This window comes from Chionomys nivalis, chromosome 2, assembly GCF_950005125.1.
Source record: "Chionomys nivalis chromosome 2, mChiNiv1.1, whole genome shotgun sequence".
Taxonomy (NCBI): Eukaryota; Metazoa; Chordata; class Mammalia; order Rodentia; family Cricetidae; genus Chionomys; species Chionomys nivalis.
The window spans coordinates 72,138,620-72,165,228 of NC_080087.1; the positions used below are offsets into that span (position 1 = coordinate 72,138,620).

The window sequence follows — 26,609 nt, forward strand, 5'->3', positions numbered from 1 at the left end:
TCTTGCTGCAGACGCTGGGGAGTCAAGAGTCGCAGGAGGACGAGCATTGGAGGAGAAGCGGAGAGATGTCCACCCTGGGCTGGTGGCGCCGCTGGGCGCCCGGTTCAATGTGGGCGCACTAGGCGGCCGACCTCGGTCGGGGTGTGTGCGCAGAGTGCGGTGCTCCGGGGAGGTGAGTCAGCCAGCTACCTGCCTGCCCAGTGGCATGCACCCTCTTGGATACCGTCTGCTGAGTTCAGACAGTGTTCAGGGTGCGTTGCTGCGGGCCAGGGGCGGCAAACCATGTCACATTTCACCGTGGGTGGTTGACAAGGCTGCAAACTGCGCCTTCGGAAAGGTGGTTCGCCAAGGGGAGGCCGTGTTGCCGCAAGGATGTCACTTCTGTGGTTGGGATCTTAAGGGTACTCCGTGTATCGGAGCCTCGGAGTCCCAGAATCTTAGGGTTTTAGGGGCGAACCACCCCAGAATCTCAGCAGAATCTAGGCCCCCAACTTTCGCCCGAACGGCTGACAGCCGTGCAGACGATGCCCGAATCCTCACAAGACCACTCATGTGGACATCAGAGTGGCGTCTCTGAGCCACCTCTTCTGTGGTTTCATTTTCTCTGCTCAGCAGAGTCTGGGGGCCACGCGGTTAACTCGACCGCCAGCGCATCTGGCTAGCAGCGTCTTCGCAATCTAGCCATCCACCGCTAAGTGCTGGACTGTCCTTGGGGGCGGGTCTTGTTTTGCCGCAGTGGCGGTGGGCGGGACTGAGACCAGCTTGGGGGAGGGGCCAGAGATAAGGCCGTAAGATACTTTTGGCTCCACCCAGTTGGCGCCATCTTGGAGGGTGGAGAGAGGTTCATGCGCAGGCTTATCCTGATTGGCTCCCTGTGGCAGGGGCGGGGCTAAGGCAGTGACGGTGGGCAGTGCCAGACTCAGCGGGCCCAGCCCACCAGGCGCCATCTTGCTTGAAGTCCAGATTTGCCGTGCAAGCGCGGCTTTAGTCTGTTGGCCTAAGAGCCCCAAAGGCCAAAGTGGTTTGGGAATTTGGGGTGCTATCTCTGCGCTTCCTCTGCTGGCTTGCAGCAAAGGTGCACCCCAGTTGTTGTCTGAGTGGCCTCAGCTGGAGCCGGGCACTCACTAGGTTGGCGTGCTAATGCTGCCACCTCGCGGCCTTCCGTCTGAGGATAGCGCGGCACTGTCGCACTCTCCCGATTTTCCGTGCTAGGTTTCGGTTGCGGAGCCTCAAACGTCATCGTTTTGACCCCGGGATGTGTCTGACTCCGTACATGCGGAGCGCTGTCGGGGTCTGGGTGTCCAGTGGGCAGGCATGAGGGCGGGGGTCGTCCTGAGTGACCGTGCCGCAGGCGCGCAACTGCGGAGGCGCCATCTTGAGGGACAGCCCAGCTGGCTGCAGGAGGCGGGCCTTAGGAAGGGGTAACGTCCCGAATGGTGGAGCCTCACAGCCCCGCCCTTCCTGGCGCCATTTTGTTGCCCGAGGGCGGGGCTTCTATGGGCTATGCGGGTATCTTGAATGACAGCTGGACCGGCTTGCTGCAAAGAGGCGGGATCGAGGGCGGGGCTTCCGGGCCTGAGTCATCACAGGGCCCCGCCTACCATGACGCCATCCTGCAGGCTGCTGGCTGCTGGCCGGAAGGGGGCGCAGCTGAGAGGAGTTATGAAGGGGACCGCTGATGTAATGCAGGCACAATCTTGAATGACAGCTCGTTTGGCTGCAGGGGACGGGCCAGGGGCGGGGCTCTCGTCTTGATGTCCCACCCAACGTTGCCATCTTTACCCAGCAACCGAAGGCGGCTGCCAATGATGGGGCAGGCGCCATCTTGAATGACAGAGGGGCTAGCTGTTGGGGAGGAGCTAAGGGAGGAGCTTTCTTCTCATGATTGATTAGGCCACGCGGGTTGGCGTCATCTGTTTTCCATAGAAGGAATGTCTGAGGTTGTCGGTGAAGATGTCATCCTGAGTGACAGTTGGACTGGCTGGCTGCGAGAGGCAGGCCAGAGGGAGAGGGGTACAGTCCTGGGTGTGTCCGACCACTGAGCCCCACTCACCTTGGCGCCATCTTTACAGGACATGAGAGCGGCTGACATCTGTGGCGCAGGCGCCATCTTGCACGCTCGCAAATCTGGCTGCGAGGGGCCAGCCGGGGAGGGGCTATCCTCCTGAGTGACGGGCGGTACACCCCGCCCGCCCTAGTGAACACGGTCGGCTGTGGGGGTGCCTCTTGAGTGACAGCTGCATGGGCGGGCTTCAAGCAGCAAGCCCGAGGGGCGTGGCCTCTCGCTCCAGGATGACAGCGGAGCTCCGCCTACCCTGACGCCATCTTTGCTGACGTTTGTGGTGCAGTAGCGGTCTTGAATGACAGCTAGGTTTGCCGCAGAAGGAGGACCAGAGGGCGGAGCTCTGATCTGGACTCTGGAGTCCCGCCCACCCGAGCGCCATCTTTATTTGTCATGGTTGCGGATTGACTGATATTCTCAAGGTGCGCTGCTGTCACCTTGAGTGGCCACTAGAGGGGGCAGAGGGACGGAAAGGATCTGGTCCTGAGGGACCATAGAGCCCTGTTCACCATGGCACCAATTTTGATGGCGCATTTATGGCGCATGAGTCATCTTGAAAGACAGCTGGCTTGGCTGCAGGGGGCAGGTCCGAGGGAGGGGCTCTCTCTTCTTGAGTGACAGGGCCTCAGAAGTCTGCCCACCCTGGCGCCATCTTTGTTGGTCACAAGGGGGCGTCTGGTGTTCACTCTGCGGTGTCGTTTTGAAAGACGTCTAGGCTTGCTGCAGGAGGCGGGCCAGAAGGCGGGGCGTCTGGTACTGACCGCAGCGTCCTACTCACCCTGGCTCCATCTTTGTTGGCCACAAGGGGGCATCTGGCTTTCGCTGTGCAGATGCCATCTTGATTGCCTTCAGGGAGGGATTCTACTCCTGATTGACGTAGACGCCATAGCCTTACCCACCCTCCCTGACGCCATCTTTGTTGGCCACAAGGGGACGTCTGCCATTCCCGGTGCATGTCACCTGTAGGCAGCAGTCTGAGGGAGAGGTTGTCCTTTTTTCATAACAGAGTTACAGAGCTCTGTGTTATCTTGGTAGACCAAGGACTGGGACCTGAGCAGGTTTCATCTTGGGTGCAACAGAGGGCAGGGGTCACAGTGCCTCCACTTTATATCCACACATAGGTGACTGCAGACACTCTTTTCATACATAGGTACCAGAAGGGGGGAAAGATGGGGTTAGGCACAGTGGGAAGGAAGTGGTTGTTGGTGGGGGTAGAGGGGGTGGGTCACTGTCAGCACCCAGAAGACTAGAGCCACTAGAAGGGTGAACTCTCCCAGTACTGTTTACTTGGAGATTTTAAGTCCTTCCCTTGACTATTTCTTTTCCTCTAATTTCCACCTGCAACATGTTTCCTTGTACTTAGAGGATGGTAATGTCACATAGCTAATTAGTAACCAATTAGGTTCTTGGATTGGTTCCTTAATCCAGAATCCCCTTGAAGATACCAAGACACCTCAGCAATTTTTTCAGTGCCCTTGACATAGGAGAGACTGTAATTAAAGTCCGGAGCACAGCGTGTGTCTGGGGAAGATCTGATTGCCCATGACTTTTCATCCTCCGGGTGGGGGGAGGTCCTGGCCTCATTTGATGTCTGCCTTTGCAGGGAAAGAAAAGGTGAAGCTGCTGTGGGTTGCTTCCCGCCCAGAGAACGCTGTAATTGTAAAATCAGCTCAGTGTTTCATGTCTTCTTTTTCATCCACAGCTCTACCTTCTTGATCTTCTGTCCTTCTTAAGACCGCTGGCAAGAGGAAGCCTAACTAGGTCCTCCAGCAGCTAGGTGGCTGGTCCAGGTGAGTTATCCTCACACCTCAGAGTACCACACCCGTCTCTGGAGTGTTCCCTTCCTTACGTTGACATTTCCCTGATGTACATATATGCTACACAACTATACAAACACCATTTGTACTCTGAGAACACACATACCTGTCTGATGGGTCATGAATTTGCTAGAATTTTCCCACTTAGCCTTACTTCCTCCTTTTCTTTCTCCTATCTTTCCCCCCTGACACTCAGGTACTCCTTCAGGCTTCCTGCTTGCCTTTGGCTGGGTTATTTAAGAAGCAGGATGAATTGTACTCACCTGCCAGTACCCTAGGGAATACTTTGTACCATGTACCATCTCAACTGGGAAAGGAAGAATTTTCATGGAGCATACATGGGGGAATTAAAAAATGTGATTGTATGGTTTATACTCTTGAAAGTACACATCTGCACAGAGAAACTAACTTAGTCTGGGAGAGGCCAGACGGTGCCTCCCTGAGATACCTAGGAACCTTAAAGCTGGGCTTTGAAGGATTATAAATGGTATGTTTCATGGGGAGACTAGACTGATCAGAGGGGTCAAAGATGTTCCTGAGGGATGCAGAGAGAGGAGCTGAAAACCAAGGATGTCTGGAGCAAGAGAAGAATGATAACTGACAGAAAAGATGAGAAGAGGTAAGTTTGAATATTTCATTATAAAAGACCTTAAGAATCAATGGTAAGTATTTGGGCTTAACCGGAAATGCAATGGGAAGCCACTGAGGTGTTTGGACCACAGGAGTGACATGAAGACCACATGTACATTGGTAGGGATCATCTGGCTGCAAGTTGCAGAGGGCAGGGTAGCCACGCTTGGTTCGGGGAGAGCACCTTGAGTTTGGGTGAGAGATGGCTTGCTTGGCTTGGAGTCCCGGCACTGGAAGACCTGAAGGGGGCATGTTGGAGTGGTGCAAAGAAGGGAGACCTCACAGAACTTGCTCCCTTTTTTACTAGTTTGCTGAGTGATTCAGACCAGACATGATGAGGAGAAGTGAGCAGACTCTCCAAAGGGTGTCCATTTGTTCAATCCATCCGCAAGTGCTGATACTCAGCCTATTTGGGACAGAATCATGCCAGACTCTGGCACTCCAGAAGTGAGTGGTATAAACCCTACTGAATGAGAACTACTATTACCTGGAAAGTAAGGAAATGTGCTTAGCAAAATAGTTGGCTATGCTTGCGGGGGAGTGCTGCCTGGGGAGGGGCTAACATGGCACAGCGGGCCCCTGGAGCTGGGTTGGTGTTTTCCTGACCCTCATGAAGGCCCCAGGGATCCAGGATGGTACTCAAGCCTGCAAAGAGCTAGAGATCTTCCTCTACTGAAGGATTCGTGTGTGTAAACCCAATTTTACAAAGCTCAGGGAATACACTTTCAGCAATACTGACATGGGAACCATGTCCTGTTCCGTCAATTCTGGTCCAGAAATTCATGGTGGGAGAGAAATGCAGCAGGGCCCCAAATACTGGAAAGTGTGTGATCAGCAAATTCTCTCCCTGTAGGCAAACCTACATGGGAAATGAAAGCATAATGAGGAGGTGGATGGGTGAGTATGAAATCAGAACAAAAGCCATAGAAGAACCTTGGTAGCACTGGCTTTTAAGACAGCCTAGTGCAGCCTCCTGGTCATAGTGATGCCATTTGCTATGGCAGTCAGACAACCAGACTCCTTATCTATTGCCCCTGCTTTCCACCATCTCCATTCAGGCTAGGTCTGATTAGAGAAGATCTCTTGCCTGTAGATGGTTGGATTAGCCATGCATTGTGACTTAAATTCCCATACCCCCACCCCCTAAAATAAATAAGATCAGCTGGTCATTCAGATAAGGTCAAACATGGCACGCTGGTCTAGTAGACATTTTGTGTCTTTGAAGTAGCCTCGTCTTAGTGCTGATCATGAAACTTGAACTCTTAGCTATTATTTCCTCTCTTTCTGAACTTTGGGGAAACCCCTCAAGAATGGACAACAATAAGGAGATTTGGCTGGAGTGTGGTAAGTGATAAGCTTATATTGGGTAGAAGCAGCCCAGGAGGTTGTAGAGATGACCTGAAAGAGCCACTAGACCAGAGGGTAGAGGTCATTCATTTGTTGCTCACATTCCCATGTAAGATTACTAGCCCCTATCCCCCAAAAATACCATTGTCCCATATATATTCCTTTCTTGTTTAAGATTGGACAGAGTCTAGTTCCTAGAGACCCAGTTACAACGCCTATGCCCTAGGGAACCATCCACTTCTTAAGTAGTTTCACAGTAAACTGTCATAAGCATCCCAGGTGACCCTTCTGCATATGTGAGTTTGAGACCTACCACTAGAAGAAATCAGACTGCAGCATGCACTTTTCAGAGTCGGATTTTGGGTGAAGGGGCCCAGGCTGATGACCCTGTCAGTGTTAGGGCACTTAAACTGAGAGCCAAGGTTAGGCCTGGGACTGGGACAGGACTGGACTCCATGAACATACTGAAGTAGAGAATGCCGGTCTGCAGAAAGAGGCAGGAGACTGGAACAAACGAGAAGAGAGGAGAGACTGCACACCATGCTGTCCCTGAGAGATGACAAGCGTAACCTCCTCGGTTCCTGACTTTAAAGTTCTCAATTCCAGCCCCCTTTAAATGAGGTAGGTAGAATGAGTTAGCGGGCTGAATGTAGGTGCGCCATGATGAGGGCACAAAGTAAGTAAGTAGAAATGGGGTAGGAGGAGATGGATGGAGTTTCTCTCCTCTGATGGGAATGTGGGAGCCTGAGACCGAAGACTAGAAGGTCAATGATTTCTCTCTCATTACACACAGTCCCAGACACATTTAGCCCCTGATATGTGTGTCCCTGCTCATCCTAAGGCTTACCGGTGGTTTCTCTGTGAGCAAAACTTCCACCCCACTCCCCATATGGGGTAAAAGATACCCAATGAACTTTATCTTTCTTATACATTATGCTAATTTCTATTTTGAAGGGAGATGCAAGTTAAGTATTATAAAATATGCAAAGATCAGCATCAGCATTGCCACACAGACCATAATGGCGACGCTATTCTCTAATAGGCAGTGTCACTGGCCTGTGATTGTATATATTCCAGGTCATATGTGGAACGTATTGTCCATACAAAAGGCTAGTTCGTGTCTCTGTGTTTATGAATAACTCTTCAAAAGTGGAAAGATAGCCAGTGTCCCTCTCTGCCCAGTATGGGAAGGGCAGACTCATCATTCGTCCACACCACTTGGCTGCTTTCTTTAGCTTCCCTTGGTACTAGCTCAGAGTCAGGCTAGTAGTATCTGTGGGCCACTCAGATGCCTTTGGCCAGTATCCAACTCATGCTAAGGTTCCTGCATGAAGAAAAAGCAGAGGAATGTGGGAGAGTCAAGAAATAAAAGAAATAGTTTTCCCAAAGGGCCAGAGTTCAGTCTTGGTGTGTAAAGAGAATGAAGAAAGAGTCTGGGGAGGAGGGAATTCAGTGTCTAGAGCCACCCCTTGCTCACACACTCACTGGGGAAGCAAATGCCAGTAGCAGCAGGGAGTCCCAGGCAGGCTTTGGGAGACAGAGGAGTCAGTGAGGAAGGAGGCCTTGTCATGGGGAGCCTTGTAAGCCAGAAGAAACTTTGTAGAAAAAAAAAGTAACAGACAAGGAAGCACAAAGTCAGTCTCTGGCCTCTGTGTACACACATGTGGCCATACACACACACCACACATACACGTAATGGTAATATAAAAATTTAAAGGTAGATTAAAATTAAAAGTTTTAGTTGTAATGGTAACTTTGATCAGTGGATGTTGCTTACAGTTTCTACACTGACTGTTTCAGAGTGCGTAACTGTATGTCTGTGTTTACATTTGTAGTTAGGAAATGAAGCTGCAGCATTCATTCCTCAAGAGCATGACTCGCCAATTACATTTCAACACATTAAAAGGCTTTCTTCTCACTTCCAGTTATTAGTAAACTCAGGAGGCATGCTCCCTTCTGGGTACAATGACTTAGTTAGGTCACAGTATGTTTGTCACCGGGTTTTGGTAGCTTTGGCCTTCTACAGAGGTATAATTGAAATGTATACTATCTTAGGGAAATTTGATTCAGTCCTGGGTTTTGCTAAAATTAAAGACTAACCTTGGAAATAAATGCTGGAGTAACAGATCCAACACTATAAAGTGATGGCTGTCTACTCTTGTCTCTTTTGTTGAAATTAATCTTCCATTTACTCCTGAGAATAATTTGCATTTAAATAACCCCCCCCCCGATTTAAAAATTCTTTCTGTGTCAGTAAATGAAGCCCCCATGTGTATGTACTTGCACATATGTCCACATCTGGACTCCCTTATATTCCCTGTTCTGGGCAGAATGTGTTGTTTTGTTCATCAGGGCCATGTTACAGACAAGCAGTCTCCCACACTTCCTACACCTGTCTTTTTAGAGTGCTATTGCTATCTCTGTACATTTATTTTCTAGAAGTTGAGTTTGTGTGTGTGTGTGTGTGTGTGTGTGTAAGAGAGAGACAGACAAACAGAGAGATAGAGATAGATGGTATACATACAGAGAGAGCATGTGTGTGTGAGAGAGACAGACAGACAGACAGACAGACAGACAGACAGACAGACAAAGAGAGACAGAGAAAGACACACACAGAGACAAAGATAGGCAGACAGACAGATGCACACAGAGAGACCCAGAGAGACAAAGAAAGAGACACACAGAGACAGATAGACGGAGATAGATACATGGAAAGAAAACGTGTGTGAGAGTGTGTGTATGTGAGATAGAGAGACAGGGGAGAGAGAGAGAGACAAAAAGACACAGACAGACAGACAGATATCCACACAGAATATGTATGAGTGTATATTTTATGCATGTCTTTATTTAGGATATAAGTTTTGTGTCTTTCTATATATTTTTAAAATATTTGTACAGACTTGAAGCACTGTTTAAGGATATTTATTTATTTTGCTTTTAATGAGATTTTTCTATTGCTATGTTTACCAGTAAGATACAATGTAATATACAGCATTATATTCAAAATAATACAGTAATTACACCTTTCTTTTCCTTTAGTTGGGTTAGTCAGGGCCTCCAGTATACTGTGGAATGGTGATTGTGGTGGAGGGAATGCTTTCTTCAGGATGCCTTTTTATGTCTTTTAATCTGTTTCCCTCCCTTTCATTGAGGTAGATCTTTATTGTGTGTAAGCTCCTTGAGACATGGAAAATGGTGCATATGGGCTCCTTGTCCCTACTTTAATTCATTATCTATAAAGTTCACCTCTAGAAGAACACTGTCCTTGGATTGGTAGGATAGCCTTGTGAACATGGATTTTTTTTTTTAGATTTTGCTAGACTTCACTTATTAAATATTTTTGTATTTATGTGCAGGAAAGATTTGCTATAAAATAGAGCAATAAAAAGGACAGCAGTGTATACATATTTCAGTATTCTGCTGTGTTCATTCATCTCCAGGTATATCTCTGATCCAGTACCTTTTTAAAAGAAGAATATATTTTATTTATTCTTCAAAATTTTTCATAAATACATTTAGTGAATTTTGATCTTATCACTCTACCCCCGCCCCTGTCCAATTACTCATAGGACCATGAACTCAGACTCTTGTATTGGTGGCCTCTCTAGGCTACTCTAGGCCAGAATTCCTCCTCAGTCTTAATATTTCATTTGATACTATTAAGCAGTGTAATGTTTTGACACTTCAGTGTATTATGGTGTCTCTTTCGCCCATTTACTTAGAGTTGCCTTGTTCTTTGAAAGGCTTCATAATAATTCACCGTTGGGTAGACTCTATCTTGTCTATTCCCAATAACACCCACGTGAATGATGACATTCTTGGCCATATGTTCTTCAGCATCCCAGTGGTAATTCACAGAAGTGGAGCTGACAGGACTGAATAGCCACACTTCTAACTTTGCTGAAATCTGCAGTTCTGCAAGCAGCATGCAGATGTGCATATTTCATTCAAGCACACAAACAGGAATGTTGTCCAACTTTTGATTATTTTGTTTCTGGGCCCCTCCCTCCCCTTTTCTTAAATTCAAAAATGAATTTTTCCATTATCATAGGAAAGGGTTTTTCTGGTGTGGGTTTTTACTGTTTTCTCCTCTCTCCCCTCCCTCTCTTTTTATTTGGGCTGGAGAGGTGGCTCAGTCAGTAAAGTGCTTGCCTTGCAAACATGAGGACTGAGATTGGTTCCCAGAACCCATATTAAAAATTAGCACTGCCGGGCGGTGGTGGCGCACGCCTTTAATCCCAGCACTCGGGAGGCAGAGGCAGGCGGATCTCTGTGAGTTCAAGACCAGCCTGGTCTACAGAGCTAGTTCCAGGACAGGCTCCAAAACCACAGAGAAACCCTGTCTCGAAAAAAACCAAAAAAAAAAAAAAATTAGCACACACCTTTAATCCCAGCACTCGGGAGGCAGAGGCAGGCAGATATCTGTGAGTTCAAAGCCAGTTTGGTCTACAGAGCAAGTTCCTGGATAGCCAGAGCTGTTACACAGAGAAACCCTGTCTCAAGAAATCAAAAAAAAAAAAATTAAATTCAGGTGTGAAGCTGGGTATAGTGACACATGTTCTTAGTTTCGGCACTTGGGAGAGCAGACATGTCTCTATGAGTTCAAGGTTAACTGATCCACATACTGAGTTCCAGACCCTGTCTCACACAGAAAAAAAAAGTGTGTGATGTTGATTTTCGTAATCCCAGTATTGGTAAGGTGAATATAGAGCTATAGTCTATGTGATGAGTTCCAGGCCAATGAGAGACCCTGTCTCAAAAAGAAAAGATGTTTGGTTGGCAACTGAGGAACAGCAAGAATAATCATAGGTATTTGGACATGTCTCGGAAGGTACCTGAGGAAATAGTGTGATGTCAGCCCCCAAAGGGCAAGTTTTAGGACTGACAACCCTTAGAAGTTTGTGTAACTCTGAAGGAAGAGTCTTGACCTCCCTTAGGTGAGCTGATAGAAATAATGGAGCTGTCTATCACTGTCCAGTTGGGAGTGAGCAGCCATTTGTACCTACGTGGCACCTGAAATGTACTGGTCCAAATGGGAGAATGGTTTACTGCCTTTAAGTTGAAACGGCGCACATAGTCAATGGTGATGTAGTAGAGCCTCCGAGGCCTAAAGATAACAAAGGGGAAAATATAATCATTTGTCATCACAGAGCTCAAACTTGAGCACCATGAACGTCTCTGTACAGTCATCCATTTCTTTGCAGGTTGCATATTGTGCCGCAATAACTACATTAAGGACAGAGCTGGCAGGGTCAGGGCCATCTTGACGTCATCCCCTTAACACTGACATCCAAACTTAGTCATGGCTGGGGCCTTGAGAATGTTTCCTGTGCTTTGCAAGTTAAACTTCTTAGGAACCTTAGCTTATTTAAGATAAGGTACAAAGGAATGTAGTGCTGCTCCCATTTCACAGATGACAGAGTCCAAGGTACTAGAAGAACTGGCCACTGTCACACAACCAATTAGCCCGAGAGCTCCTCATACATAGTTCCCAGGAAACTCTTCTTCCAGTGTACTGGGCAGCCCGTGCTGATGCCCAGCTTTCGACTTGTGCTACATGCACATAGTTCCTTTCAATGTCCAGGTCCCTGCATGCTATCACAGGCTTTCTGCTGACTTGTGTGTTTGGTTCCTCCAAAATAAGTCCTTTTAATTCGAGAAATGCTGACTCCAAATCACTTGTCTGCCACCAAACCTGAGCCATTCTGTGTGAACTAGAAAGTGGCTTGACTAAAGAGCTAGACGCCATCTTAGGAGAAGACCCAGATGATCTGAAATCTTTTAGCAGAGGTTTTGGAACTTACTGGATGTGAAATTTGTTGGGCCTGTTCAGTCTTTGAAAATTCTGCCTCGATTGCTTATAGGCAGACCCTCACGGCAAGAGGAGATCAGCCGGCCATCCCTGAAAAGCTCAAGCCCTTGGGTGCGAGCAAAATAAATAACTGTGAAAAACTCACCACTCCACTGGAGAATTACAAGATGTACCACCAGGAAGGTGAGGCACGGCAGAGGTCAATGATAGCTGGTTTAGACAACATTTACTAGGATTGTGTCCTGGTACTACTGATGACTGTTCGGGTCTGGTCATTCTCTCTTGAGGGGCAAGGAAACAGGGCTACCCACTAGATTTGGCCTCCTAATGTCTCCATATGTAGCCAGCTGACTCCTAGAAAACAAACTTGTCCCCAGCTAAGAACTACCACTGAGCTAGCAGAAGAAAAGGGGACCATCCTAAGGGAGGAAGTCCATTAGATAGAAAGCCTTCCATTGCCATCATGGCGTGATTGCTACCTTAGGGAGTGGCCTATTGGCTACTTTTGCTGTGGGGTCCAAGTAGAGATAGTCGCAGCCACGTTCCCACTGAGTCTTTAAGTAGCAGGGGTAGACAGATGCCACTACAGGGGGCTGACAAGAGGATGGAAGAGCTGATCACTGAAAGTGCAGGAGAGAGGGTGGCTGTATGTGAGAACACAGGCCAGCTATGCAAACGCGTTAAGTTATTGTCTGGTGTCTTCTCAGACGACACCAACAGTGACATGACCAGTGACGACGACATGAGCCGAAGTGGGAGAGACACCCCACCACCTCAACCATCCCACTCTTTCAGCAGTGAGTACCACACCCCACCAGATGCCCCACTATAGAGAGGCACAGGCCTCCGAGGCCTCTGTGAAAATCACAGGCGATGCCAGAGTGTTCAGCATCTCTCTGAGGAGAGCAGGTTAATTAAGGCATTTTTATATCCAAGCAGACATCTACAATGGAATGACAGCAGGGGGTTTCAACAGTAACATATCTATACTATTTAGCATCTACTTAAGACTACACTAGCAGAATTGCTCTTAGAGTAGGTATGTGTTCCACTTTCCCAGGTTCTTTCCAGTAGAATTGTGCAATTTAAAGTCAGCTGGCCGGTGCTAGACATAGAAGGTCTATGGTCCCGCTCCTTGATTTGGGCTTGAGAAGATAATTGGGGGGAGGGGGTCTGAAATGGACCTACCATACAGACTTTACTCCAATCCTTGCTGTGAAGCAAGCACCTCTTGGGAAAAGTTTGTAGGATAGCTACTGAGCCGGTTAGTGTAGAATCTTCCATGTTGGGTCCATCTCCTCAAGGGAGGCATGTGTGCAACATGAAGGAAACACAGATCTGATCATTCAAATACCTGACCTGCCTAGGTGACCGAGACCAGGAGCGCAGGGGCAGAAGCAGAGATGTGGAGCCTCGAGACCGCTGGAACCCCAGGAACCCCAGAAGCAGTAAGTTGTCTGCTGGCCTGCGACTCAGGACAGAGGCTGTGTGTCCAGGAACCTCATAAGGACCTAGTGCTCAATTTGGGTTGCATTCCTGTTACTCAAAGGTTTAGTCCAAAGTCCTAGTTTCTGAACCTCCTCTCGGCAGAGCTGTTTCATGCTACATACCTAGTTTAGCCTGTGCTCTTGTTTTCTCAACATTTTTTCCTAAGCAGACATAATTTTTAAAAGAAAACTAGATTTTTCTATATAAAACTATATTGCTACAAAATGAAAAAAAGAGTACAAAGTGCTACAGAAAGAGATATGACCATGAAAAGCAAACGTATTTTCACTACAACAATGTTGCCTATCATGGTTTCATGCAGGTGTGGGGACACTGCACCGAAATGCCCCACCCAGTTAGAGTACAGTGAGTAAACACCATGTTGATGTATTATTGGTATTCATGCCACCAGGAACTAGCTCTTGTTCCTCCTGGACTTGAAAGATGCTGCATTTCTCAGCACGTCATCCTAAAATGGTAATCAGGAAGAGATTTGCAAGTTCACCATATTTACCGATAGTTTGGGGTACCTTTGGTGACCCTCTAGGCTTTATCTCTGGTCTTGAATGAGGGAACACAAGGGAGTCAGTGACTGACAGCAAGAATACAGACACGACACCTGAAACCATGAGTCTGATTCTAAAATAGGAAGGGAGGGAGGGAGGGAGGGAGGGAAGAAGGAAGGAAGGAAGGAAGGAAGGAAGGAAGGAAGGAAGGAAGGAAGGAAGGAAGGAAGGAAGGAAGAGACAGGTGTGCTGAGATGTTGCAAGTTCCTTCCACAAAAAGCAGAGAAAACATACACATTTTTTTCTGCATATTCACATCCCAGGTAAGTTCTGAGGTTGGCAGGGATACCAGAGCCCTGCCATGTTGGACTAGGTTTTGCACCTTTTTGATGCCTCTCCTCCTTTTAGGGCTGCCTCAACGGGATCTTTCCCTTCCTGTGATGTCAAGACCACATTTTGGACTGGAACGAGATGATGAGAGACGTTCCATGGATTATGAGTCTCGATCCCAGGTATGCTCAGGTTTTCTCTCTTTCCAGAAAAACCTATCTTCATTTCACACCAAAGATACCCGTCTTTTCCCCCGACGATGTCTTCATCTACCCCTAGATGCCCACTCATGGCTGAAAGCCCTCAGTCACTCTAAAGAAGAGGCAGGGACCATCCTAACAGGTGACCAGTGGCCAAGGCCACTGCTGCCTGTCTTTTAGCTGATCTGCACAACCAGGAGTGTGTGCCCCCTCAATGTGTGTCACTTGATAGGCTAAGTAGCAGAAGGGTTCCAAACATCTTCCTGGCCCCCAGGAAGTCAGGAGCATTAAAAGTTGTGAGTCTAGAAAGTGGACTCAGGGAGAACAAAGGCTCTGGAGCTGACGAGAATGGGGTGCAAAACCTGGCTCTGCCACCTACTGCTGTGTGGGATTGGGCTATTCAACTAAGCTGAACCTCAGTTTCCTCATCAGTAAAAATGGATGTGGCAGTTGTCTCCCAGATCCATTGTGAGGAGTCAGAGTCACACACCATGTGTGTTGTGAGTTCCTCTTATGGTGTCTGGCATGTGGTAGACACAGTGCTAGCAGTCACAGCAATTGTGGGTTAAGGCACAGTAAGTGGTAGGGCAGTTGGTAAAAGGGAAAAGGACGTGGGATTTGAGCTGGCTTGTGACAGCAGAAGAGGAGGAGCAGAGCCTTGGCATCAGTAGACCTCAGAAGGGAGGGAGAAGCCAGAGGCAGAGCCTTCATTTCCTTTGCAATTATGTAGCTAAGCCCTGGGAAACATAGCTGTGGCCAAGATAGACAGGATCCCTGCTCAGATGCTGTTGCCAGTGGCAATGATCACAAAAATTACAGCATGAATCTTGATTTGGATCAAAGCAAAATGCCTTCAAGGCAGCATTACTTAACTTCTGAGGGGCTCGGAGGAGTGAGCCAGCTTGAGGTTAGAGAGGATCCCAGGCTTTAGGGAAAGTACAGGCAAAGGCTTTGGTCTCAGAATTAAGTGAAAGTCAGACATCCGGCAAATCAAAGAAGAGCCAGGAAATTACTGAAGCACACAGGACTGGATTGCTGGTATCTGATAGTTCAACTTCGTCAATGTATGAAGAGTTGCTGACCAAGGGCCATGTCTGCAGAATGCAGAAGTCTAGATGCTGTTGATTCCCACGGACTCAGAGTAGAAACAGGGGCACTAGGTGGTGCAAATTACATTTTGAGGGTGTTCCAAACAGGAATTTCTCTTATTACCTTTTTAATCACATGTGAATCTCTTAATAGTTTGTATGTTGTGAAAACTCGGACCGTACCATGTTAGCATTGCTCTCGGGCCACCTCTTCCACCCAAACTTATGTGCAGCTCATGAACATTTAGGTGTCACAGTTGATGGCAAACAAAAACCAGCCGCTGCTTTAAGGCTATTTAAATTAACCTCTCTTCATACAAAAGCACCATTTTGTTTTATGAAATAGTGCAGTTGAGACTTTAATTTATGCAAATTAGACAGATAAGTAAAGATAAAAACTAATCCATCTGCTGCACTGCTCTTAGGCTCTAGGTATCCCAGGGATGATGCCCCTTTGTCTTCATACTCCTGGACTCTTGGTTCCTTCGCTCTCCTGCAGCCTCCAGTTTTCTGTGCCATCACCGATATATCTGTGTACTCACTTGCTCTGTCTTTCATCATAAGTAAATGCCAGTGACCCCCAGAAATATGGATAGCACAGAGCACTTACCTCCAAGGAAATTACCATATGGAAAGAGGAGGGACACCCAAAAGAAAAGAATTTAGCTTTCTAGGGTGGCAGTTTTGTGAAGTTTGCAATGCTTCCTGAAATTTTCATTGTAGTGTGGTTTTTGTCTTCATTTTCAGCCCTAACCTAGAAAGACTTTCATTTCTGAAGCTCTGCTTCATTTCTTCACCCTAATTTTTGTTGTTTATTTCGTAATGACTGGGCATGGGCAGCTGCATAAATGAAGCTTCTTAAAAGTTGATGCTTTTTTCTTTTTGCTGTATTTCCCATGTTTCTATTAAAATTCCAGCCTCTTTCCAGTAACAGAACAATAATCAATTTAACATCAAAGCACTTATATTTTCTTTGCATAATTTCTCTTACTATTTAAACAATAACCATATAGTGGAACCTTCACCCACAATGTTGCAATACTGCAAGTTCTCGCCATTTTACAATGAAGAATCCGAGGGTCTGAAAGATTTCCGTATCTATGGTCACACAGCTCATGAACGGTGCAGTCTGCTTTTGACCCTACAGTTCTCTCCAGCTCCAAAGCCTATAGACTCCCATAGCACCCTCTCCATCCTCCAGTATCCCCTTCAGGCTCAGCACCATCTCCCCTGGCATTGCAGCTCACCAAGACAGTGAAACTCTAGGACTGCCTTCTGGTAGCAAGCAAAGGTCCTTTAGAATCCTGCAGAGAAGACTCTCCTGAGTATCACAGAGAGTTTTGCATTTCTTTTTGAGAGAAATGTCTATTAAGATAAAAGGTAGCTCTAAGTCAAGAACTTCAGATGTGTTGAGTTATTTGGAAACCATGCACACTGGAAACTCTACGCTGTAGCCATGTCATGCAGTAGAGAGACAGGAAGGGAACTTAAAACCACACAGTCTGATCAGATGTCTGCTAGATCACATTTTCTTTCTGTTTTCATGAGTAGAGCATGCATGCTGATTATTTAGCCTGCATGGGCTTTCCCAACAGCCCCCTTTCACATACTGTAATTTCACCTACCACTTCAGGCCCACTGGAGGCCCTCTGCAAAACCTTTGCTCACTGTTCAGGCTCACCCTGAACTGTCCCTCCAATAAACCCATGTAGCATTTATTATCTGTATCCCAATTTACTGTTTATTGTTCTCTAATTGTTTCATGAGTCTTTTCTCTCCAACCAAATTATAAGCTGCATGAGGGCAAGGAATATGTGTCATGCGTCTTTGGGATCTGCCTCAGAGTGTAGCACAAGGTAGGTACGATGTAGGCCCCTAGTAACACTTGCCTTGGATCGCTCAGAACCCTAAATACCGTGAGCACTTCCTATAGAACTTCATATACGTAGCTCCCATGTCGCCAACATTATTCTCTTTTTGAACATCCATGGGGCCAGATTCCATTGAGAGGCCTGTGTTTGATGTTTTAGGATGCTGAGTCATACCACAATGTCGTGGAACTCAAAGAGGACAAGAAGCCTCAGAATCCAATTCAGGACAATCTGGAGAACTACCGAAAACTGCTCTCACTGGGTAAGCACCTCTTCCTTCAGCCACTGAATGAAAGACAGTCAAAGACTTGAATAGGTGACAGTTGGTATTTAGTGTGAGTGGTTGGGGGAAGGGTCAATTGACGGTGATGAGTCTGCATCTTCAACATAAAGCTGAGCCGCCGTTTTGTTCTTATAACCAGGAGTACAGCTTGCCGAAGATGACCGACACTCTCACATGACACAAGGCCACTCATCCAGGTCCAAGAGAAGTGCCTACCCAAGCACCAGTCGAGGTGAGTGACAAGCCAGTCCCACACAGAGAAACTTCCACATCTCACATTCTCAAATACCACAGAGCAATACTGTCCTGAGCTTAGGGACAAGGGAAGAATTACATATGGGGGTTTCTTTCCAGGTCTGAAACCCATGCCTGAAGCCAAAAAGCCAGCCCACCGACGGGGAATCTGTGAGGATGAATCTTCTCATGGCGTGATAATGGAAAAATTCATCAAGGATGTGTCCCGCAACTCCAAATCCGGAAGAGCCAGGGAGCTGAACGTACGTCCTCCTCCGAGGTTCCCCAGGCCCAGCAACAACTGGAAGGACACTTCATCAAACAAAAGAGAGTCGGTGATCCAGGAGAGGGCTGCTGAGGGGAGCGCGTTCAGGGGAGGCTTCAGGGTCAATGCTGAACTGCTTTCCAGAAGCCGAGCTCTGGAAAGGAAGAGGCGTTATCACTTTGATTCTGAGGAGAAGGGTTCAGGTCACGAAAATAAGAGCTGTGTGAGGAAGAAGCCTTTCGAGTGTGGTAGTGAGATGCGACAGGCTCTGAGCATGGGTAACCTGAGCTGCCCTCCTGTCCCTGAGTCCCCGACAATCGATTTGGCCGCAGACCCGTATGTGTGCGATGAGTGTGGGAGGTCGTTCAGTGTCATCTCTGAGTTTGTCGAGCACCAGATTATGCACACGAGGGAGAACCTCTACGAGTACGGAGAGTCCTTCATCCACAGTGTAGCTGTCCATGAGGTGCAGAAAGGTCAGGGTGGGGGCAAGCGCTTTGAGTGTAAGGAGTGCGGGGAAACCTTCAGTAGGAGCACAGCCCTGGCGGTGCACCGCCAGGTTCATGCTAGAGAGTACCTGGCAGAGTGTAAAGATCAGGAGGATGAGGACACCATCATGCCTAGCCCAACCTTCAGCGAGCTGCAGAAGATGTATGGCAAAGACAAGTTCTATGAGTGCAAGGTGTGCAAGGAGACCTTCCTGCACAGCTCCGCCCTGATCGAGCACCAGAAAACCCATGGGAGAGGCAAATCAGGAGACAACAGAGAGAATGAGCGTGAACGCGAACGGGAGCGCATGCGTGCACGCGCACGGGAGCAACGTGAACGTGAACGTGAACGCGAACGCGAAGAGCATGGAGAACCCTTTCTGACCTGTCCAAACTTCAGTGAGTTTCGGAAAATGTACAGGAAAGAAAAGATCTATGAGTGCAAAGTGTGTGGGGAGAGCTTCCTTCATCTCTCATCCCTGAGGGAGCATCAGAAGATCCACACTAGAGGAAACCCATTTGAAAAGAAGAGCAGGATGTGCGAGGAGACCTTTGTCCCTAGTCAGTCCCTCAGAAGGCGCCAGAAAACTTACAGGGAGAAGCTGTTCGACTTTAACAACGCCAGAGATGCATTGATGGAAAGCTCAGACGCCGGGGACCACCAGAAAATTCGTTCTCGGAAGAATTTCTTCGAGAGCAGGGCCTATGAGAAACCCTTTACCGAGTCTCAGAAGAGTCATACCATAACAAGACCACCTGAGAACAAAGACAATGACAAACCGTTCACCATCAGCGCCAACCCCAATGACAAGCAGAAATTCCCCACCATGGCAAATGACTGCCAGGGGAAAGCCTATGAGAGGTCTGTCATTCACAGCTTCGGCCCTGCAGAGGCTCAGAAGAGTCGTGGTGCACTGGGATTCATCAAACCAAGACCAGTGAGATCAGTGACAGAGTCGAGCACCCAGACCACAGGTGACTTTAGCTTCCCCCAGTTCTTCTCTAGAGGGGGCATCTTTGAAAGAAAGGAATACAAGGGATCTGTCATCCACAGCCTGCCCGCTCCTCGACCTCTGAAACGCCATAGAGTAAATGACCAGCTTGAATGTGATGAAGGGGGAGAGTCCTCCATTTATATCTCAGATCTTAACAACAAGCGACGGAAGCTTCCTACTGGAGAAGACACTTACGAAGGAAGTAACAGCAACAAGCACAAGGAATTCATCCTCCCGAGAGTGCCTCGCACTGGGCCTCCAGGTCTCTCTGGAGAGTCCCGTGAATCTAATCAAGATGTCACATTTTCAGTTCCCATCTCAAGTGTTCGTGAACACCAGAAAGCTCGTGCCAAGAAGAAATACCTTGAGCCCAGGAGCAGTGAGACCTCTGTAATCCACTCCCTACCTTTCGGAGACCTGCAAGCAATCCGCCGTAGAGCCAAGTTCTTTGAGTGTCAGGAGTGCGGGGAGGCCTTTGCTCGTAGGTCTGAGCTCATTGAACACCAGAAGATTCATGACAGAGAAAGACCCTCTGGAAGTCGACATTATGAGCTGTCTGTCATCCGCAACCTGGCCCCTAGCGACCCGCAGACCAGTTATGCCCAAGAACGTTTCATTCAAGAGCAAGTGCGCAAATTCAGAGAGTTTGGACAGCGGTCTGCTACCAGCAACAGCCTCAATGTACAGAAAATCTATGCCCAACAGAAGTATTATGCCGAGGAGCCTCATGCTAAAGAAACGCATGTTCTGAAGATTCATGACAAAGATCCCCATGGCCAGGAGCCCCATGGCCAGGAGTCCCATGGTGATGAGCCCCAGGACAAGGAACCCCTTGATCAGGAGATGCGCAGTGAAGAGCCCCATGGCCAGGAGCCCCATGGCCAGGAGCCCCATGACAAAGAACCCCTGGATCAGGAGATGAGCAGTGAAGAGCCCCAGAGCAGTGAGCCCCATGGCCAGGAGAAAGCTGAAGACACTACCATTCAGGCCTCCACTTCTGATGAGCACCAGAAAGATAACGCCAATGACATGATCTATGAATGCCAGGACTGTGGCCTGGGCTTTACCGACCTCACAGACCTCACAAGCCACCAGGATGTCCACAGCAGAAAGGCTCTGGTTGACAGTCGCGAATATGCACACTCTGAAGTTCATGTCCACTCAGTCAGCGAATTTGAGAAAAAGTACTCTGGAGAGAAGCTGTACGAGTGCCCCAAATGTGGGGAGTCCTTCATTCACAGCTCATTGCTTTTTGAGCACCAGCGAGTCCACGAACAAGACCAGCTGTATTCTGTGAAGGCCGGTGACGATGGCTTCGTCGCTGTCTTGCCTGTGAGGCCAAGGAGGAATTGTGCTTCTGAGAGAAATCCTGCTGTTGCTGGGTCAGCCATTCGATGCCGCCAGTGTGGACAAGGCTTCATTCACAGTTCTGCCCTCAATGAGCACATGAGACACCACCGGGATGATGAAATGCTGGAGCAGAATGAGATGAACGATGAGGTTTTCATTCAAGGCCTAGCCCTCACCGAGTACCAGGGAAGCGAAACCGAAGAGAAGCTTTTTGAGTGCACGATCTGTGGAGAATGCTTCTTCACTGCCAAACAGCTCGGAGACCACCACACCAAAGTTCATAAGGACGAGCCTTACGAGTACGGGCCCTCCTACACCCATGCCTCCTTTCTCACCGAGCCCCTCAGGAAACACATCCCACTGTACGAATGCAAAGATTGTGGGCAGCCCTTCCTAGACGACACAGTCATCACCGAGCGGCTGGTGTTCCATCCTGAGCGAGAAGGGGGTTCAGACATAGTAGCTGCCACGGCTCAAGAGGTTGAAGCCAATGTCCTCATTCCACAGGAAGTACTGAGGATCCAGGGCTCAAATGCAGAAGCTGCTGAGCCCGAAGTCGAGGCCGCAGAGCCAGAAGTGGAGGCTGCAGAGCCTGAGGTGGAGGCTGCACAGCCTAACGGAGAGGCTGAAGGGCCAGACGGAGAAGCTGCTGAGCCAGACGGAGAGGCTGAGCAGCCCAATGGAGAGGCAGAGCAGCCAAATGGTGATGCTGATGAGCCAGATGGAGCCGGGATCGAAGACCCGGAAGAGAGAGTCGACGAGCCAGAGGAAGATGTTGAAGAGCCAGGGGGAGATGCGGATGAGCCCGATGGGGCAGACATCGAAGACCCAGAAGAGGAAGGAGAAGATCAAGAGATTGAGGTTGAAGAACCGTACTACAACTGCCACGAGTGCACAGAAACCTTCGCTTCCAGCGCAGCCTTCGGCGAGCATCTGAAAAGCCATGCCAGCGTGATCATCTTCGAGCCTGCCAATGCTCTCGGAGAGTGTTCCGGCTACATTGAACGTGCCAGCGCCAGCACCAGCACGGGTGGTGCTGAGCAGGCCGATGACAAGTACTTCAAATGTGATGTCTGCGGGCAGCTCTTCCATGACCGCCTCTCCCTTGCCAGACACCAGAATTCTCACACTGGTTGAGTCTCCAGGCTGAGGCAAAAAGCAGAACAAAAACGAACCTTCCTCCCAGAACCAGACCCTTAATAAATCACAGAGAGAGCCTAAACCAACCCACAATGTAAATAGAAATTCACCTTATCATATTCATACCGGACTTCTCATCAGATAACTCAGACTAACAAACAGAAAGGATGAATGAAGAGACCTTTTCAGTCTTTTCTCCATCGAACATCGGTTACACTCGTGAAAGCTAGAGCACACATCTCATTCTTCATCTGAGTAGTTAGACTGAGGGAAAACCTAGTGAGTATTCAAGACCACAGAGGTTGCCCCAATCAACTGTAAAGGACACCCCTTTCATACCCTATACATAATGATTCCTGCCATGTATATAAATGAGCAAATCAGTGATACATATATTTGGACTTAGTGTGCTATAGAATTTACAGTTTACTCTACAGAGCTACCTAAACTGGTGCTCTGTGTTTTTTTTTTTTCTTTCCTGAGGAGGAAGAGAGCAACAATTTAGCATATATTTGTAAGTGTTGTCCATCCCGCGGAAGCTTTACTGTGCATCCTTTGAACCCCTTTAGTATCCTTCCCAGTAACGGACTGTTTGGTCCCTACCTCTTAGCTAGTCCTGTGAGGGTGTGGGTGTGAGAGAGCATGTGTCTTTGAATCCTGGCTGTGAGAACAGGCATCCTTTTAGCTTCCACAGCCATTTGGTGTGCACCTAAACCCCTTGAGACTTACTGTAACTCTTTACAATACGTGGATTCATCTCTATGACCCCGTCCATCTCCCCATTTTATATCCCTTACAGTGGTTTTCATGCAAAAAACAAAATATGTTACATTTGAGGTGTTCTTTAAGGTTTGAATTTTTGTTTTCTAACCTGTTCATCATGTGTTCGATAGTGAATTTATGAAACCTGAAGCTTTGCCCTGTAAATCTTGATGTCTTTGCCTTTAAAGAGTGGGTGACAACCATCGCTAGATCACAGTAGTGCCTAATGAAGGTTGGGAACCACGGGAGAGGCTTACATTGTAAATAAGGAAGCAGACCCGCAACCTTTCATTAGCTCTGCTGTGTGCTTCCTGCCTTAAGTGACAAGTGGCAGCGTTGCTTGAGTCACCTGTGTGGTGTTTTATGTGCTTGCCACAAGTCAGTGTGCTCCCTGGGTGCCCAGGAGCTAGTATCCTTAGATCTTTGTATCTTCAAACTTAATCTCCCACCCTTTATGTGTCTGTCAACCCCAAGTGAAACTTGCATTTAAAAAAAAGAAAAGAAAAACACACAAAAAAAGCTTTCTTTCTAGTTAATCCTAGCTTAACATGGACTCAGGTTCCCCAGCAGCCTTAATTTTTTTTGTTACCATTGTTCTTTCTCATTGAGCCTCCTAAGTATTTTTGAGCTTTCCACTTAGTGTCATGTCTGCCTTGATGTCGTCAGTTGTCCTCTTGATCACAAATGGACTTCCCAGCTTGAGATTTCCTGCGTCCTATATATGGACAGCTTGCGCTCCTTACTTCCCCTCCCCTCGCATAATGGCTATAGAAAGAAGTTTTTGGCCTTCTGTTGGCTGGGGAAAAAAAAAAATTAAAAAATTTTAAAAAATTAAAAAAAAAAAAAACAAAGCGGATCTGTAGGCGAAAGATCGAAGCTCTGTACAGATCATCTGAGAAAGTGAGGTGAGATGCCTGCTGAGGAAATGGGTCTGACTCTTAGGCTTCTAGAGCTGTAGGACCGGGGCTCACAGGGAGTGTGTCAAAGACTCAAGGAGTGCCAGAGGCTTCAGAGGTGGACACAAGCAAAGAGCAAGGAGTAGAGAGATAAGCAAGCCAAAGAAAGGAGCTCCAAGATAACTGCAGATCTAGGAAGGCACTAAGACGGACTAAAGAAAACAGCATCAGCAGGGACAGGAAGGGCAGGGTGATAAGAATGAATTGAATGAAGTGTCCTGGGTAGTTGGAAGAAAGGCCTTTCTGATGGCATGGCATAGGTGAAGGCCAGCTGCATAGAGAGACCCTAGGTTGGAACTGACATCTAGGGAAACAGAGGGCAATGATACACTGGGGAAGCACCCTTGAGATGGACGTCAGTGTTGATGTCATCTGGGTAAATTTGGAATTCGTTATCATTGACAGTGTTACCCCACTAGATCCTGTTTAGAAAGCAACTTGTCAAGAAGTCTAAGCGTCCATTCTAAGTGTAGCTGAGTGAGTAGAAGATTAGGAAAATTGAAATGCCAGACTGTAGAAGAATAATTAAGTCAAAGTGCCCTGGAATCTTATGCAGTTGTTTAAAAGTGATAATCATGGAGAGTTGTGTAGCAGATATTCACAGAATATGAAGTGGAGAAAGCAGGACACAAAATTATATTTATACTACAATTATAACTGTCTTAAAATGTACGCTTATAGTCAAAAGCTATTGTGTTGTTGTAGGCTTATAGTCGAGCATTATTTTCTTAAATTTCTAGAATGTTCTTTATGGTAGTGTTACTCAAAAGTTAAGGATCACATTTCCATCGTGAGCATAATTGGAATTCATTATGAAACACTTGGGAAACAGAGAAGTAGGGGAAAGATAATCCATGTCCCCACCATCCAAAGATAGATATTCTCTTTAATATCTTGTTTTCCTTGTTGCCATGCACAGGTTTATATATTATAACTGTGTCAAAAACGTGTATTCAAGATAGCTGTTCTAGTATTCCTGTGTAATTACGGTAAAATACTTTGATCTGAAGTTTTCCCTATGTTCCTTATAATAGTCTTCTGATACTGAAGCTTAGTATGTAATGTCACCATTATAAGCATACTATGTACCCAGGAAAAATTGGAAAATACAGTAAAATTGAAAAGAAAAATCTGCCCGCATTCCCCACAACCAACAACTGTTAAGATCTTCACCTATGTCCTCCATCTTGTGCCATTGCATAAACTTGTGATTTAAACAGTGTTAAATAGATTTGCGTAATGTCTAAAACAAAAAGAAACATGGGAAACAAAAATAGTGTTGGGGGGGGTCATGCTTAAATATTTTGTTCTAAATTTCTTGAATAATCTTTGGTGTTTGGATAACAAACTTTAAGTACATATTCTGCATCACAAATATAAGACATACTCAAAGAAAACTGGGAAATTGTAGTGAAGTAGAAAAAAGCAATTGTATTTCCAACAAGTTCCTGTTAACACCTGGGCCTGTGCAGCACGTGTGCGATTATTAGGATGTCCTAGATAAGCATGTGAGTCAACAAGGGACGAAATGTGGAGAAGTGTGGAACAGCGGGCTAGCTGTGGCAGGATTACAGGGAAGTGTGTTTCCTCAGTTTCTTTGAGGGGTCTTCATCATAGTGTTCTATTCTAGTAGGCTACCCTTATTGCTTATATTGCCATTCTATATGCAGTACGTGTCCATCCTAGTAGCCTTGAAGATGTGGAAATGTAGAAGAGAAACTCATCCATATTTTCATCATCCAAAGACTGTGTTAACATCTCGATATATTTTCTTTGTGTTGTTTCTGTGCACAGGCTTTTGGTTTGTTAATATGGTTGTAGTTGTTCTATCTTGTAATAGTGTCAACAATAAAAATAAAGCTAAAAGTAAGATAATTCTTCGTCTCTTCTTTTTCTGGTATATGTGTTTGGCGGTTGGTAACTTTGTAGGGACTCGTTGCTGTTGATAGAGTTATAAATTCAAAATGTTAGTGGCCCCCTAGCCCTATGAAGTTTGACTTACAAATCTTCTTATAAACAAACAAACAAACAACTTTGTGTGTGTGTGTGTACATGCATGAGTGGATATCTGTGTGAGAGTATAGGCACATGCACCCATGGCCCAGTGTGGCTGTGAACATCAGATGACAGCCTCAGATGTCAAGCCCCACCTGCCCACTGTTGGAGAAATAGGTGGTTTTTTGTTCCCACTATGTATGCCAGAGTAAGATGGCTTGGAGCTTCTGGGGAGTCTCCTGTCTCAGCCTCCAAGGTTGCTGTAAAAGTGCTGAGATTACAGATGCTCGCAACGGCTGCAGGCTCTCTGTGGATGCTGGAAACATAATATCCAACCAACTTTAATGCTTCTGTTACAGATGCTTTGCCAGTGGAGCCTTCTCCTCTTTTTTTTTTTTTTTTTTTTAAGGATTGTATATTTCAACAATTCCATGTCAGGGATCTGTGGTTTCTACTTGGGTCCATGTTTTTAACTATACCTCTAAAACTAAATCGTATTTTAATCATCTTAAGTCATAACCACCCAGTAGTGGTTTTAGATTTTATTACAATCAGAAATATATTTTGGTTAGTTGATGGGGCATTTTTAATTAGAAATATGAGGTTCTATAAAACAAAGGTTCATGAATCCTCAGCATAAGAATAGTAATAGCAGAGCTTAGCATCACAATGGGGCATTTATTCCTAACTTTTGCACAAGATTAAAAACTATTTCTTTCCATTCATTATGCTTTAGGCCAGATTCACCACTAGGAACATAATAGTTTAGTTGGTTATCCTAGCTCGGGTGTGTGTGTGTGTGTGTGTTTGTATGTGTGTGTGTGTTGTTTACATGGAGGCCAGAGTTTAACCTTGGGTGTGCCATTTCTTAGGTACCCACCTTGTGAAGCTCCCCACAAAGCCAGCATGGCTGACCAGTGTTCCCCAGAGTTCTTCTCCCCTCTACCAACTAACAGCAGTGAAGTGCTGGGATTACAAGTGTGTGCCACC

At 46.9% G+C, this 26,609-nt stretch overlaps 1 protein-coding gene across 2 annotated transcripts; it reads left to right on the top strand.

Annotated features, from left to right (window-relative positions):
• Peg3 (paternally expressed 3) lies at positions 1-25,493 on the top strand. 2 transcript variants are annotated; one of them, XM_057761793.1, is made up of 13 exons: positions 1-172; positions 3,765-3,852; positions 4,817-4,956; positions 5,363-5,406; positions 5,819-5,853; positions 6,347-6,477; positions 11,721-11,851; positions 12,376-12,465; positions 13,036-13,116; positions 14,071-14,174; positions 17,311-17,413; positions 17,574-17,666; positions 17,789-25,493. In XM_057761793.1, exons 6-13 carry the CDS (start codon positions 6,473-6,475, stop codon positions 21,901-21,903), a joined length of 4,722 nt encoding a protein of 1,573 aa, XP_057617776.1. In that variant the 5' UTR covers positions 1-172; positions 3,765-3,852; positions 4,817-4,956; positions 5,363-5,406; positions 5,819-5,853; positions 6,347-6,472; the 3' UTR covers positions 21,904-25,493. The 2 variants fall into 2 exon arrangements, with proteins under 2 accessions (XP_057617776.1, XP_057617778.1); XM_057761795.1 differs by lacking the exons at positions 4,817-4,956; positions 5,363-5,406; positions 5,819-5,853; positions 6,347-6,477.
• The last annotated feature ends 1,116 nt before the right edge of the window (positions 25,494-26,609 follow it).

What these genes read in the sequence shown, in the direction of transcription:
- Peg3 (XM_057761793.1), top strand. An exon ending in ATTATGAGTCTCGATCCCAG is followed by an intron (nt 14,175 to 17,310) that starts GTATGCTCAGGT and finishes TTGATGTTTTAG; the next exon opens with GATGCTGAGTCATACCACAA. An exon ending in CTACCCAAGCACCAGTCGAG is followed by an intron (nt 17,667 to 17,788) that starts GTGAGTGACAAG and finishes GTTTCTTTCCAG; the next exon opens with GTCTGAAACCCATGCCTGAA.